At 41.1% G+C, this 13,702-nt stretch overlaps 1 protein-coding gene across 6 annotated transcripts in view; it reads right to left on the reverse strand.

Moving 5' to 3' along the window:
• Positions 1 to 13,702, reverse strand: part of TENM3 (teneurin transmembrane protein 3) — a 1,525,061-nt gene that overhangs the window by 36,884 nt on the left and 1,474,475 nt on the right. For all 6 annotated transcript variants that reach the window (XM_072950498.1, XM_072950499.1, XM_072950502.1 and 3 more), the window contains 4 exons: positions 13,230 to 13,479; positions 3,988 to 4,220; positions 2,732 to 2,886; positions 1,104 to 1,978 (listed from right to left, as the gene is read on the reverse strand). In XM_072950498.1, the coding sequence (XP_072806599.1) occupies positions 1,104 to 1,978; positions 2,732 to 2,886; positions 3,988 to 4,220; positions 13,230 to 13,479 (1,513 nt within the window). The remainder of the gene's footprint in view (positions 1 to 1,103; positions 1,979 to 2,731; positions 2,887 to 3,987; positions 4,221 to 13,229; positions 13,480 to 13,702) is intronic.

The raw sequence follows: 13,702 nt of genomic DNA on the forward strand, positions 1-13,702 counted from the left end.
CTAACCCTAACGTGCAAGATCCATTCCAGAAACGTTGTATGGAAAATATTTGTATATTGGATCACTTTTTTCCTACGGACTTTTATTATAACTTTAGAGGTGGGCTCCCACAGAAAGCACTTTTGCTCCAGCATTTCGTTGTACAAGTCACACTAAGGAACTCAACATTTATTTCGAGGACTGTTTTGCCTTGGTCAACATGCCATCTCTGTATATCTAATTTCCCCTACGGTTTGTGCGATGTTCGTGAAGTGAACAAACAATCGAAAACGATTTTACACAGTCACAAAACAAGACTGTTCAAAGAGTGCATTGCCGGGGTCACGACTCCGCAAATTTAGTAGAACAGCCCGGCTGGATATGCCTTCCACTTTTTCATATGCTTTTACAGGCACCAGCTATTTCTGATTTGCACGTAGTGGTAAGGTTCTTTTAAGTGGTGTTTAGATGCTCCCAGATCTGATTATAAAAAGTGAAGCCCTTGTATTTGATAAGAATAACATTTGTGGTATTGATGGAGTCAGCCACATTCATTGTCAATGTTCTGAAAGTTTCGTTTCAGTGACAGCTTCCAACATGGTCAGCTTTATAGCACACGGGCAATTAGAAACCACCAAAGTTTATGCCTAAAACCAAGGCTGCAATCTGTTTCCCGAAAGATTTGCAGCTAACACTTTAGGTCTGTATGAAGCAAAATGTTCACCCTTACACACAGGCAGATTCACCGCGACAGGCATGAAACTGAGGCTTCAGGCTTCGTACTGGCCCGGGTCCCTCCCAAGGCCCTGAGTCTAATTTCATCTTTTTTTTTTTTTCCCAGAAAAAAGGATCCCCAAGTTACAGAAACTCCAGGACCCCCCCAAACCCTTGCCTTAAGATGAGACTATAATTATTTTATTTAAATATTTTTTGGGGGGCAGGTAATTAGGTTTATTTACTTACCTATTTTAATGGAGGTGCTGGGGCTTGAACTCACGACCTCGTGCACCCTAGGCACGCACTCAACCGCTGAGCGCTACCCTCCCCCTGCTACTATTATTATTTTAGATTCCACTACTATATCACGGTGTTTTATAATCAGAGTAGAATTTTGATATACTTACTCAAAAAATGTTGTCCATCCAGTTTCATCGCTTTTGGTGGCTAAGAGGCCGCTATTGCCGTGGTAAGTAAACAAAACTAATTCCACCCCTTGTGCAGTCATGCTTTTCAAACATCCGTTTGTTCCTATGGTCAGCCATATCACTTGGTTATCCGGAGACACCACCCGAACTGGCATCCGGTTCGGGTCCCGTCTGATCCGGAGGGTGTTGCCGTTGCTGTCGGTCACGGCGGTAATGTCATTATCGTTGCTGTAGCTGAAGTTGTACAGGTAATCGCCGGTGACCAGGCTGACAGTGTGCTGGTGAGTGCCATTGATGTCAAAGATGTAGAGCTCTTGGTCAGTCGGAGAGGCGACCTCGTAAAAGTTCATGGAGTTAAGTGAAGGCTTGTTCTTCGACACGGCCCGGATCCGAATGTTCCCCAGGTCTGCGATGTACAGGGTGCCATCTGGAGAGGCGGCGAGGGAGGACGGAGCGCTCAGTTTGGCATCTTTGGCGTAGCCGTCTCCGCTCTGGTAGCAGTCACAATTGGCGTCATTTTTGCAGTCACACTCCGAAGGGATCCCGGCCACCAGGGAGATCTCCCCATCTGTCGTGACCTGCCTTATCCGGTTGATTTTCTTCTCGTCGGTTTCGGTGATGTAGAGGACCCCGCTGTAGGACACGGCAATGGCGGTGGCCGACTCCAGTGTTGTCTGAACCGCGTGCTTCCCCGCAGAATATTCCACTCCTGGCACCTGGCAGTGCATGGGGCGTCCCGCAGCGATGCGCACCTGACGGTTTTCCGTAATCTGTAAAACTACATTATTATCCAGGACATAAATGGAGTTATCCATGGGGTTAATGGCGAGGTCAGTGGGCCATTCCAGACGTACCTTAATAGAAAAGAAATGGTCTGGTCAGTTAGTTATTGCGCCCTGCAGTTAATTTGCCAGAAGAGTACATTAGGCCATTTGGGGAAATTATCGTTACTTTGATAAACTGTTTTAAAATTGGTTTTAAAGTAGAGACAGTCAGGCTTAAATGAGTGGGGATAAAGGTAGGGAATAACATTTTACTTAAAAATGCAGCTCATTGGAAGATTTGCAAGTTATAGACAAACAGCAAATGAACCTCTAAGTAGTGAGTCAACAAATACTGATGAAATATGAACACACTGGTTCCTCTTAGCAGTGACAATCACCAGGTTATGAAGATGTTACTGTTCTACTGTGTTTTCAATCAGGCCAACTGTAAAGTTTCTAATTCTAAATCTAAGTCCCGAGGACCTATCATATTAGGTTCTCTCTACTTCTCAAGGACCTCATGCAATCCAAGGATTAGAGATTTAAGCTGTTTTGCTCTTTTTGGAATATCTGCATGCTGCTACTTTACTGGCATTTCATTACACATGATGAGCATCTCTCAGTGATTATCATTCTGTATCTCATTGAGTTCTTCAAATGCAGAACTGGAGAAGAAAATAAGTTTTTATTAGCTCCCAAGACACATTTGCAGGGCACGGTTTTAGCAGGACTGCTGCCATCCAGGGCACATGCGGTGTCATGTGGCACCGTCACAGTCTCCTGACCCGGGAAATCAAGTCCCTTGGAAGAAAAACAAACAATTTTGCTGAACGTTTTCCCCACCTGGCTGATGTGCATGCTAGTGTCACACGTTAAAGGTCTGGCTGAAGTCAGATCGTTAGAGCCCAGGAGAGTTGAAATGATTCCATTTTGATCAACTTTTCTGATCATGGTTCCATCAACAAAGTAGATTAATCCATTCTTGTCGATCGCCATTCCTTTATCCAAGAGAAGGAACCGTTACCCATCTTTCAAAAATGATTAATTTCAATTAAACCTGTAGGCTTCTCACTAAACTCCACGTGTAACCCCAGTGACAACACGGTCGACGCGTAGCAGGTAGGACTACAGATGGCAAACACATCAGGAAAAACCCAACACAGCCATTTAGGTTACAAATAAATGTAACATGCAAGAAAGAACCGAAATTTGTAAGGATCTCTACTTGAGAGTATGACTCACATAGGCAGTACCAGTGTTTTAAATATAAAATGATAATGTCTGTCTAATGTTGTTGTCTATAAATTATAGAAACAGGTCACATTCTGTTGCACTGAACTGAAAGTAACTATATTCTAACAAAAATAGAGCTAAGCCAAGGGGAGTGCTTTGTTGACCTTGTTACAACGAAATTTGCTAGAATAAATAATTCAGCACGACAAATACTTTTCTCCAGTCCTTGCTCACATAATAGTCGCTAGCTGTAATGAAAAAAAAAAAAAGCCTCAAACCAAAAAACATTGTCTCGAAAGGCATGATACATGAGGAAGGCAGTTAGTCCCGATTGGTTTAAAAGCTAGAAACCTTCATCACGTAGAATTTTAGCCCTTGTGACCTTCAGAAATTCCTCACAGCAAGCATTTTTTTCCCACGGCATAGAAACAAAAGTTTAATAGCTCCAAACCGGGTGAGCACTAATAGGGTTGCCTAGTGATGGTTTTCAAAGAGGCCCGGGACTCATTCACAACAAAGAAATTTCAGAACAATGAAAGAATTTGGATACTTTCTTGACACTGAACAGGATGTGACCTGAATGATACAGAGTGGTTGCTTTACTCTTCAGAAAGCTGAAAATGTGGTATGATGATTAAAAAAATGCCAAGAACCTAATATTTACTGTAAAATCAACTTAGGATTCTAGTTGTTTCATGCTAAATGGCTTTTAAAAACCCTAGATGTGAAACAGCTTTCCAGGAGGCAGTTGAGGGTAACATGTTTTTAGACTCAGCATTAAACACAATCAGGCACTGACTGGATTTTCCACCTTTTTTTTTTTTTTCTTAATAAAAGGAAATCATCCAGTTGATACATTCCAGTACCTTTGGGACTCATGAGTGTTGCTTCCACAGCCTTCCCTCCATCCCCACATCTGGCTTCATCAAAGGGAAGGCACTGTTCTCCTGTCCCTGCAACCACTTCGGCATTTTTAGTCAAGTCTTTGGCACCGGTGAGGGACTTCGGGCGATAAATCCGGCGGGTGTTAGTGTCAGAAACATACAAATCTCCTGTGACTGGATCGGTTGCGAGGTAGTATCTATGAGCTGGGTTGCTGCTATTAAAAAAAAAAAGGAATCAAACAGAAGCATCATGAGACAGTTACTCCTAAGACACAGAAATTTAAAGTGAAATGAAACAGATCGCGAGAAACTGATTATAAACTGAGATCCCGCATCAATGACTGGAAAATGAACAGCAGGTTGAAGAATGACTTACAAGAATTGGTGGCAATCTCTGACATGACTGTCTTCCTTCCTTGTCTGTTTCTGAGGATTTAACAATTTCTTAAACAGCCATCTTAAAGATAACTACCTTTACAAGGCTAGCCTAAAACAAAGAAGCAAGTTCTCTAAATCTTTTCGGTTCAAGGCAAAACTATTAATAAATAGCCCTTGAGTGACAAAGTTTATTCCAGGGGAAGGGTGTCTCTACCAAACGCTTCAGCGAAGGACAACACACTGGTGATTTACTTGCATCTCATCTTAGGGAAATCTCATTTTCTTGTGCAATCAAACTAGAAACACCTGGCTCGGAAAATGAAAAACAAAAAAACCCAAAAAACAAAACAGGGCTGTGTGCCTAGATTGCTCTACTGCAATCCAGAAAGCTAATCTGATGCCATTACAAGGTCTGTCCTGAGCTGTGGGGTTAAATACGAAAATGAGGCTATTTGAGTGTAGGAGACAGTCTCGGTCTGTTGCTCCAGTCAGAATAGCTGCTGACTATGTAGCTGCTCTAAAACCTATGAATTTGGAGAGATACAGATATTTGTTCACAATACACAGTGCTTAATTTTATAAACACAGACTAATGCAAATGTAGAATATTTGAAGTCTACCTGTAAAAATAGGAAGATCAACCCTATCAGGGAATGGACAAATTACAACAGATGGCTGAAATTAAAAGTCGATCTCCTTACACACATTTAACACCACATTCTTGGAATCAATGTAATTTTGTACTACGTGCAAACATCGTCTTATGAAAAAAGAATTCTCAAAAGAATTTAAATGATTTGGTGTCTCGACAAAGATGTCAACAGGTGGGAATTCCACTAGATTCCGCAAGTCTTCTGATGACAAGCTTGGTTTTAATGATTTGTTCTCATTCTCTCACTCATTCCAAACACACACACACACGCACACACACAACTATATGAGTGTTCCCATTTATTTTATATGTGGATATTTAAAATATATAGTGTAAACTTAACTAAATGAAAATATTCTAAATAATGGTGTAGTAGCTTTCTCATTACTAGTTAGGTTCTATTTTATTATTATTATTATTTTGCAGGGGGAGGTCATTAGGTTTATTTATTTATTTCCTTGTTGATGGAGGTACGGGTGAATGAACCCAGGACCTCGTTCTTGCCAAGCATGTGCTCTACCACTGGGCTAGTCTCACTACTGAAAGCTCTTCCTTTTAAGTGGCGAATACACGTACTTGATCGCTCCTGTAAGTCTACCATGAAAGTCACAGTTCTAGGGTCCACTGTGTCTCTAATGTTGGCAGAGGGGACAGCTGGCCACACATGGGGTCTGCAGAGACCCTCCGGGGCTCTGGAAAGCTCTGTGGTGGTGACGTTGGTAAAGAAACACCGAGACACACAAAGGCCTGAATGCCTTCAGATTCTGGGTCTCCTTTCCAGCCTTTTAACATCTTTTAGTGACAAGAGACCAATGAGAGCAAGGGGTCTTGAGTGTGGAAATATGAGTAAAAGTGGAAAAGGGTGCAAAGTGATAAGAAGAACTTACACAGAGAGGCAAGTCATTTGACACAAAGCACTTCAGAACTACTGGCTTATACCTGATGATCGACTGCCGTGCTCAGTGTCACTGTGTCTTTTGATGCCTGACACTTTAAATGCAGCAAGACATATTGTGTTCCCTACTGTGGTACTTCGTAATGAAGTAAAAAGCTACATATCAATATAATATTCAGAGCAATTTATAGAGGTTTCTCCCCCTACAGACAGTCTGGTAGTGGCAGAGCTGATCTTCCAGGTACACAGAGCTGGTGACAGAGTTGCAGCTCGATCTGCAATTCAATCGAGATGATCTATTTTGGAAGACAAGACACTGGAGAGACTTCTCTAGTCTTTCTTATCTCCCTGATTACATACTAATCATGGATAATTGTAGAGTTGGTTATAAATACATACACACACATTTTATTTCCTTGCCAGTTGTTTTTCTATGAGTGTGACCTCTGGACCAGAGGGTCTGGATTTGAACACTAGCTTTGTCCTAACTGTGTGACCCTGGGCCAGTTATCTCTTTTATCTGTGCCTCCGATTCCTTATCTGTAAAGGTGATAATAGGACGGATTTCATATGATGCTGAGAGGATAACATCAACTAACACAAGTAAAATCCTTAGAACAATGCCCAGCACATAATATGTGCTCAGTAAACGTTAGCTAGTCCTAATACTGGCTTTTGTCCTGTCTCCTCTTATATCGCCATGACTTTTGCCTTGTCACTCCATCCAGTGTAGGAGAGTCATCGTTACTGGTGACTAACTAAAACATGACTCACCTTCTGAACATGAAAATAAGGAAAAATGATCATCTAAACTTGGATAGGTCCACACTTGTTTCCTTGGTCCTGGTGTTATAACATCTGAGACTATTAAAACAATGCAGATCTTGCTGAAAAATATCTATTTTGAGTTGTTTCTATAGCAATGATGACAAAGGTAAATGAATAGGGGCTACTTTTTTATGATGTCCCTCATTTTGAGGAAAAAAACAAGCCAACAGCTGTTGGAGATGGCTGCTAAGCAGTGGCATGCTCCTTAGCTGTAGGACATAAGGTTTCTTGGCGCAAAAATAATACTTTCAAGTCCTAAGCTTTTCCTTCACTGGCGTCACTTTTATTCCAAAGTGACAGTAAAAAGTGAAGGTCCAAGGGTGCTTTCTCCTTGATCTTTCCATCCCGAAGCTTCTCCTTTCCTTCAAGACACAGAAATTTCTAAACCAAGCAATAGCCGTCAATGGCTTTAAAAATGGCCACCAAATTAAGGCTCTGCTTTTGCACAGAACTCTACTGGCCAGAAGAACAAATGCAGAGGAGGACGTGGCCCTGGAAAAAGAGAATTCCCCTCTGGAAATACTCCCCACAGGATGGTGGGAGATCAGAGCCAGATCCATCCCCTGCAGTGAAGCCCGATGTGACAAAGCAGAGCTGCTCCTGAGATTCCAGCCTCCCCTACAGGGCAAAAGGGATGCGTACCGAAACACTAAAATTAAAAAACAAAAAACCCCTCAGTTTGGAAGCTTTGAGTTGACAGGCCGGAGGCAAGAAGCTCTGAGCCGCGTGTGTGAATGGGCCTGGGGTTCGAGGACACCTAAGGTAAGCACAGAGTTTTCTGATGGGGTGCGGGGAATGGGGGGAGGCTCTGGTTCTTGCTCTTCCAACTTCCTGAAAAGCCACAGCTGGAGAGGCTGGGGAGGTGGTACAAACGGGCGATACGCTTTTAGACCTGTAATGCATCTCCTGTGAAACCGTGAGGCCATGTTGACTGAAGACAGTCCGCTGCTGGCAGCCGGGGTGCAGGAACCTACAAAGTGCACGGCTTGGGGGAATCTCAGTTCAGCAGCAGGGGCACAAAACAGCCTTCTTGTATGACTGAGATTTTCATTTCAGAAATGTTTAAGATAACGTTGAGCTTTTGACTAATAGTAGCAAAATCAAAGACGCTGAGATCAAGTTAAGGACCTTGATTATACTGCGCCTTGATTCTTCACTCATCCTAAATTGCCCAGATTATCACAATTACTGAGCCGTCTTCTGTCTGCCTTACTCAGTTAGACACAGATCCGGCGGTCAACGCAGACTAGATCTACTCATTTATTTTGTCATAATTCAACCTTCATAAACTAGAGAAATACGTATATGGAATAGATATCATTAGCACTTTTAATCTTTCTAGTTGGAAACTGTACCACCGCCCTTAAAACACAGAGTGTTTGAAGGAGCACAAGTAATACTTCTGTATAAAATTAAACCATCCATTTTCTGGCTAACAAAAGACTGTTCAGACTATTGCAAGTAAGGCTCCAGGACGTGGTGTTTTTGCCTGCTTAATTTCTATGTGTTAAGTCAATGAGAAGTGCTGAATCCAGTTTTTACAATGTTGGATCTAAACTTTAATTGATTCAACTGCACAGACCTGTGATTGACACTTTCTTTGATCTTTTAATTGGTGATATAAAATTCACAAAGTTGATTTTAAACCTACATGTTTAAACGGCCCTTGGCTGGTTTTAGTTAATTGACTGAATTTCCTTTATTTTGGAATTTTAAAGAATTGGAACAGGGATGAGCTACAATTTATTGCTACAAAAGGGGTTTGTTAGCAAGCTAGTACTATAAACATCATAGGGGAAAATGTTTAGCGGATGTAAAAAACTTATTTTTTAAGCATTTCAGAAGCTCCCATTTATGTAAAACATTTAATATATCAGGTAGCATTTGCATTTATTTGTTAAATTATAGCTAGAGAACTTGATTTGATATAACATCTTGGCAGTACTTTTAAAATGTGGTGTGACAGAACACTCTGAATTTAAAAATAATGACTTGTTTTTATACTTATTATTCAATGTTTTTAATTAATTATTTCCCCCATTAGTCCAATTAATGAGACTATTACTTGGGCAGGAAACATAGGAAGAAGACCAGAATCACGCATTTCTCTGTTTTATTTAATCCTTGACAACTGACTTCACTGTTCATTTTTATAGCTTTAGGCATTTTTTTTCAGTTTCTTTTTCTTCCTATCACCTGCTCCTAAGCCTTTAATGGCTTCAGTGTAACCAGGAAAGTGGGGATAAGGAGAAATCCAGGCAGGATCCTATTAGCTGGTACAGGGAAGATGGTATATACAGGTCAGTAAATAGGAAGAAGCATCAGAAAAGAATTTTAATTTTTTAAGTGAAATGAAGACACTCTGATGGGCTGAAAAAGCTTGGTTTTGTAAAGTCAATTGTGATGAATTAGTCACTCAGCAAATGGAATCCTTATTTCTGTCAATGATTTTGTCATCTGTTTGATGATTTGGACTCAAAAGCCTTGGACATTTCTTGTGTCTTCCTCATTTGCATCATCCATATGTAGTGTGCCCATTCTCTGCCTTCCTTTATTTTATTGATCGATTTCCTTCATGGCTACCCAGACTATTTTAGGTACCGAGCATCTCATGATTTCACGTAACATCTTTCTAACTGATCTTCAAGCCACCCTGAACACTGATCTCCCAGATTCATCTTCCTAAAAGGCCACTTAGAGATGCCGCTGTCTTGTTCCAGATCAGAGAATGGTTCCTCACTGCCTCTTATTTTGTAGGATAGGAGCGAACCCCTTAGACCCATCAAGGTCCTGAGCAATCTGACCCCAAACTCCCTTTCTACCTGTCTCTCTGGAATAGGCCTGGGGGAAGGCAAAAGGGGGGTTTGGTTCAGTATTTTTATTTAAAAAATTTTTATTTCTCATTTTATGTTTTTAGCTTTAGAGACTCCAGAAGCGGTATTTTTGCTTTTCATGCCTAGGTTTTTTTTTAAACTTAAAAAAAAAAAATCCTTCCGCTGGTAAAATCATTTTCATCATCATAAAAATCAGATTCGTGGTGTTCATGTTTTATTTTAATGTTTTAGAAACATTTTAATTTGTTTTTTTCTCCAAGTCTGCCAGTCTCTGAAATTAGAACACAGGCAGCATGAGATGATCATGCCTCATCACGCTGTGATTCTGACTTCTCAGGGGAGTGGAATGTTCTGCCCCCACAAGAAGTTTTTACACTTTATAGACCTGTCTCTCTAATTGCCCAGTGTACTGAAACTCATATTAAATTCCACATATTTTTGTGGTAAGTCTTCTGAAAAAAAAAACAACAAACCAATATGAAACATTAAAATGTATTAAAATGCCCCCCCAAGCCATTTTAATTTAATTAATTTAAATTTTTACTAACATGGTAATTTTGGTATCACCAAAATTGTAAGTTTGAAGTAGACGGGTTCCTCTTAGAACATGTCTCGCTCATCTCTTTTGAGCAAGTACCTTGACTTGCTCTGAATTCTTTCTTCATGCCTGCCTTCCTTTCTTCTTCTTGTTCTGTTTAAGCAGACTTCATGCTTAGACCTGTGACATATATCAGTCCTTCCAGGAAACTTTTCCTTACCACGCTCCCATCTCCCAGTAATCTTCTTCCACAGTGTCACACTTGCAGTGTGAGCCACGGATACGACTGCGTCAAGGAATGGTACCTATGATGCTACTTAGTCGGTTACACGTGTATCTCGTTTTCCCTACTGGAGTGTGACTTCCGAAAGCCTGGACTTTGTCTCTTATCACTATTCGTAGGGCCTAGCACGTGGTAAGTCATCAGCTAACACTGATTTAATAAAGATGCATATCAATTAAAAACCCAAACCAGTGTATTTTACATGCATGGTGCACAAAAGGAAATGCAGGAGCCCAAATGCAGCCAGGGTAATGTTCAGAGATGAGGTCCAGAGCAGGATCATGAGAGAGAGATCACAGTGAGCATCACCGCCAGACATCACGAGTTAGTACGGAATGAGTTCATGGCATAAAGTATTGTTAATAGTAATGCAGCTCTAACCTCACAGATTTTTGTTTCCAGAGAAAGAGATTATAGTTCCAAGTAATTTGTCAAATGATTGCGAAATAAATCCAGCTTTCACAACCCAGGGAATGATCCCACAGAAACCTAACCATTTGGACAGATGAAAACGGGCTGTGCGGTGGAGGGAAAGAACACGCACTTTACAGTGGTTCACATCTCCGCTCCCCATTTCTTAGTTACGTATCTAGGGGAAGATACGGCACGTCCTGGAGCCTCGATCAATGCACGCGTGGCCCTGAAGGACTGCCGTGTGGATCTGGGGTCCCGTGGATCGTCTGGAACCGCGCCTGGCATGCAACAGCCCAGCTTGTTAAAAGGTGGCTGCTGTGACCGTTCTGCCTGCACTGCCTCCAGCGTTTTTGTGCTTCGTTGGTGTGCACACCAGTTTGCCTTTTCTCCGCAGTTACCAAGAAGGCAAAGCCAGAACAATTGTGATATTCTGCTGTGGTTTCTGAAAGCAGAGCTTTGCACGCTCAGTAGTCTGGAGAAATCCTGTGTTAATGTTAGCACGTGGCTGAGCTATCAGTGAGAGCGTGAGTTCCACCGGGGGTTTTAGGAAAAGGTCTGGGGACCATGCCTGACCTGACGGATGGGCAACTGCTACACATCTTTCAGCACAACTTGGTCTTTTATCTCCTAGCTGTCAGTCTCTACATGGCAGTGCGTCATGTGGACGTATTCATCGTAAGGGTCTCACATCAACTACTGCTAATTTTTCCATCCAGTATCATTTTATCAGATATTCCAATGGCCAAACTAGATTTAGCATGTCCAAATGTGTCTTGCTTTCTGCTAGCTTTACTTTAAAACATTTTTTCTCCCTTTTTGGCTGTCCTGAGGGAAGTTTTCAGTCCAAAGTGCCTATAAACAGACTTGCCTTCCACCTTCTCCAGCTTGGTGGACAGAGCAGATAGGCTCTGAAAACCTTCTGGGCCAATATTTGCTTCAACCATGTTCATTCTTAGCTTTGAAGAAAGTCTTTTCCTCCCTAACAATGTTAATGGAAACACTGCTTCTTAAAACGCAAATCTAGTAATTCTCTCAACCTAAACAAAATATACAGTTTCAATGGGTTTTAAATACACAGTTTAAATGACCGCAGTGATGAATTTACCAGGCAGTCAAAGCATAAGTTTTAGGGCCCCCTCACTTGTCTGGGTTCCTTCCAAGGCCAGTGAGGGCCCTGGCAGCATGTTCACACGATCTTATGTTTTAAAGAATTTGCTGAAGTAAAATGTTTTTTGATTCTCTTTTTTTAAAACAGAGTCCCTCAAATTGAATAAGCTTTGGGTCCAATAAACCAGGATCTGCCCTGGCTACCAGTCAAACTAAACTCTCCTTGAATTCTCCCAACTGTGCGTCAAATTTTGTTCAGTTCAATACAACGGAGAGTAACTGAAATGTACAGATTTTTTTGTTATACAGAGATGTTCATTATAATATTTTTTGTGACAAAATTTACTTTACTAGCCAATTTGAAAATATTTTTCAAATTACATTGCCCAGTATGATTTGCAATATATTATGCAGTAATAGTTCCTTTGAGCAGTTTTAATTCCTTAGATGCTCTGTGATACTGAGTTTCCTCTCTCATGATGAAAGGTTCTTAGAAAGTGTCAAGAGAGTCACAGTGAAACATAAAAGGTGAAATGTATTTGAAAATACACAATAACTTTTAAGCAGGATGCTTACCTATGTCTAAAATCTTTATTTCTTGGTGGAAGCAGATTAAAAAAAGGTAGAAAAAAAGCATAGTTAGAAAAGGTTTCTAAAACATAAGGAGTTGAATCCTGAGATTTTAATTACTTTATGGAAAATTGCCAGCAGAAATAACACTGGAAATGAATTTTGTAGGTGAAGGCTTATCGAATAATTTACAGAATAGGATGATTTTGATCATCACACGTAAATGGACACAGCAAAAACAACCACTTGTGACTTTAACCACTGGCGTTATGGCTAATGGATTAATCCAACTTGAAGACCCAATATTCTGGTTGAAAGTTATAGACTTCGTTTATTATTCTGTCTTAATATTCTAGGAAAATATTTCATGCCTTCATTTCAACCACTGTGAAATAAAAGAGTAACAACCTATATCACAAGGTTATTCTAAAGGTGACTAAAGGGGTTTCAGAATCACAGCTCCATCCCACTGGCGTGTAGAAAATTTGCTGGAATCAGGGGGACATTTTCTCCACCAAGTGACCTGACACTCTTTCAGACATTTGTGGCACAGTAGATACGTGCTTTGCTTTTCCTACCTTTAACCAAGAAATTTAACTTCTTTCTAAAGAGAATGTTCAACACTGGAAAGGTACGTTTAAGCAAATTAGTACACTTGTTTCAACATTTCAAAAATAAAGGTATGTTGAGCTTTGATCAAAATCCCAAATCGAGGAAAGACGTACCTTAGTTCTAAAACGCTTGTGACGTTTCCAGAAGGGAAGATCCGCCGAACGTAGTTGAAATCCCCCACGTACAGACTGCCGTCAATGCCACACGCCAAGGCCACCGGGGCCAACAGCTTATTCCCATCGGCTTGGCCGTTGCAGCTCGGGCACGAGATGCTGCGTCTGCGCCCGTTGCCCATGATGCTGCTGACGACCGGAGGCTGCTGGGAGATAAACTGGTTTTCCCCGTTCCCCTTGTACAGTATGCCTGGAAGACACGAAACGCATTTTTCTTTCGATAGAAGGAGGAAAGACGAAGAGTAAACATGTTCACGATAGAAACCACAGGTCAGTGCCTTTTAGATTCCGACTGGGAAAACTTTTATGGAAGGTTCTATTGGAAAGACCTCCATTCAATGACTTAGTGTAAAATATATGACGAGATACCTAAGATATATCAAAAATGCTGCCTGTTATGGATTTAAGGCAGG

Source organism: Vicugna pacos, chromosome 26 (assembly GCF_048564905.1).
Source record: "Vicugna pacos chromosome 26, VicPac4, whole genome shotgun sequence".
Lineage (NCBI taxonomy): Eukaryota > Metazoa > Chordata > Mammalia > Artiodactyla > Camelidae > Vicugna > Vicugna pacos.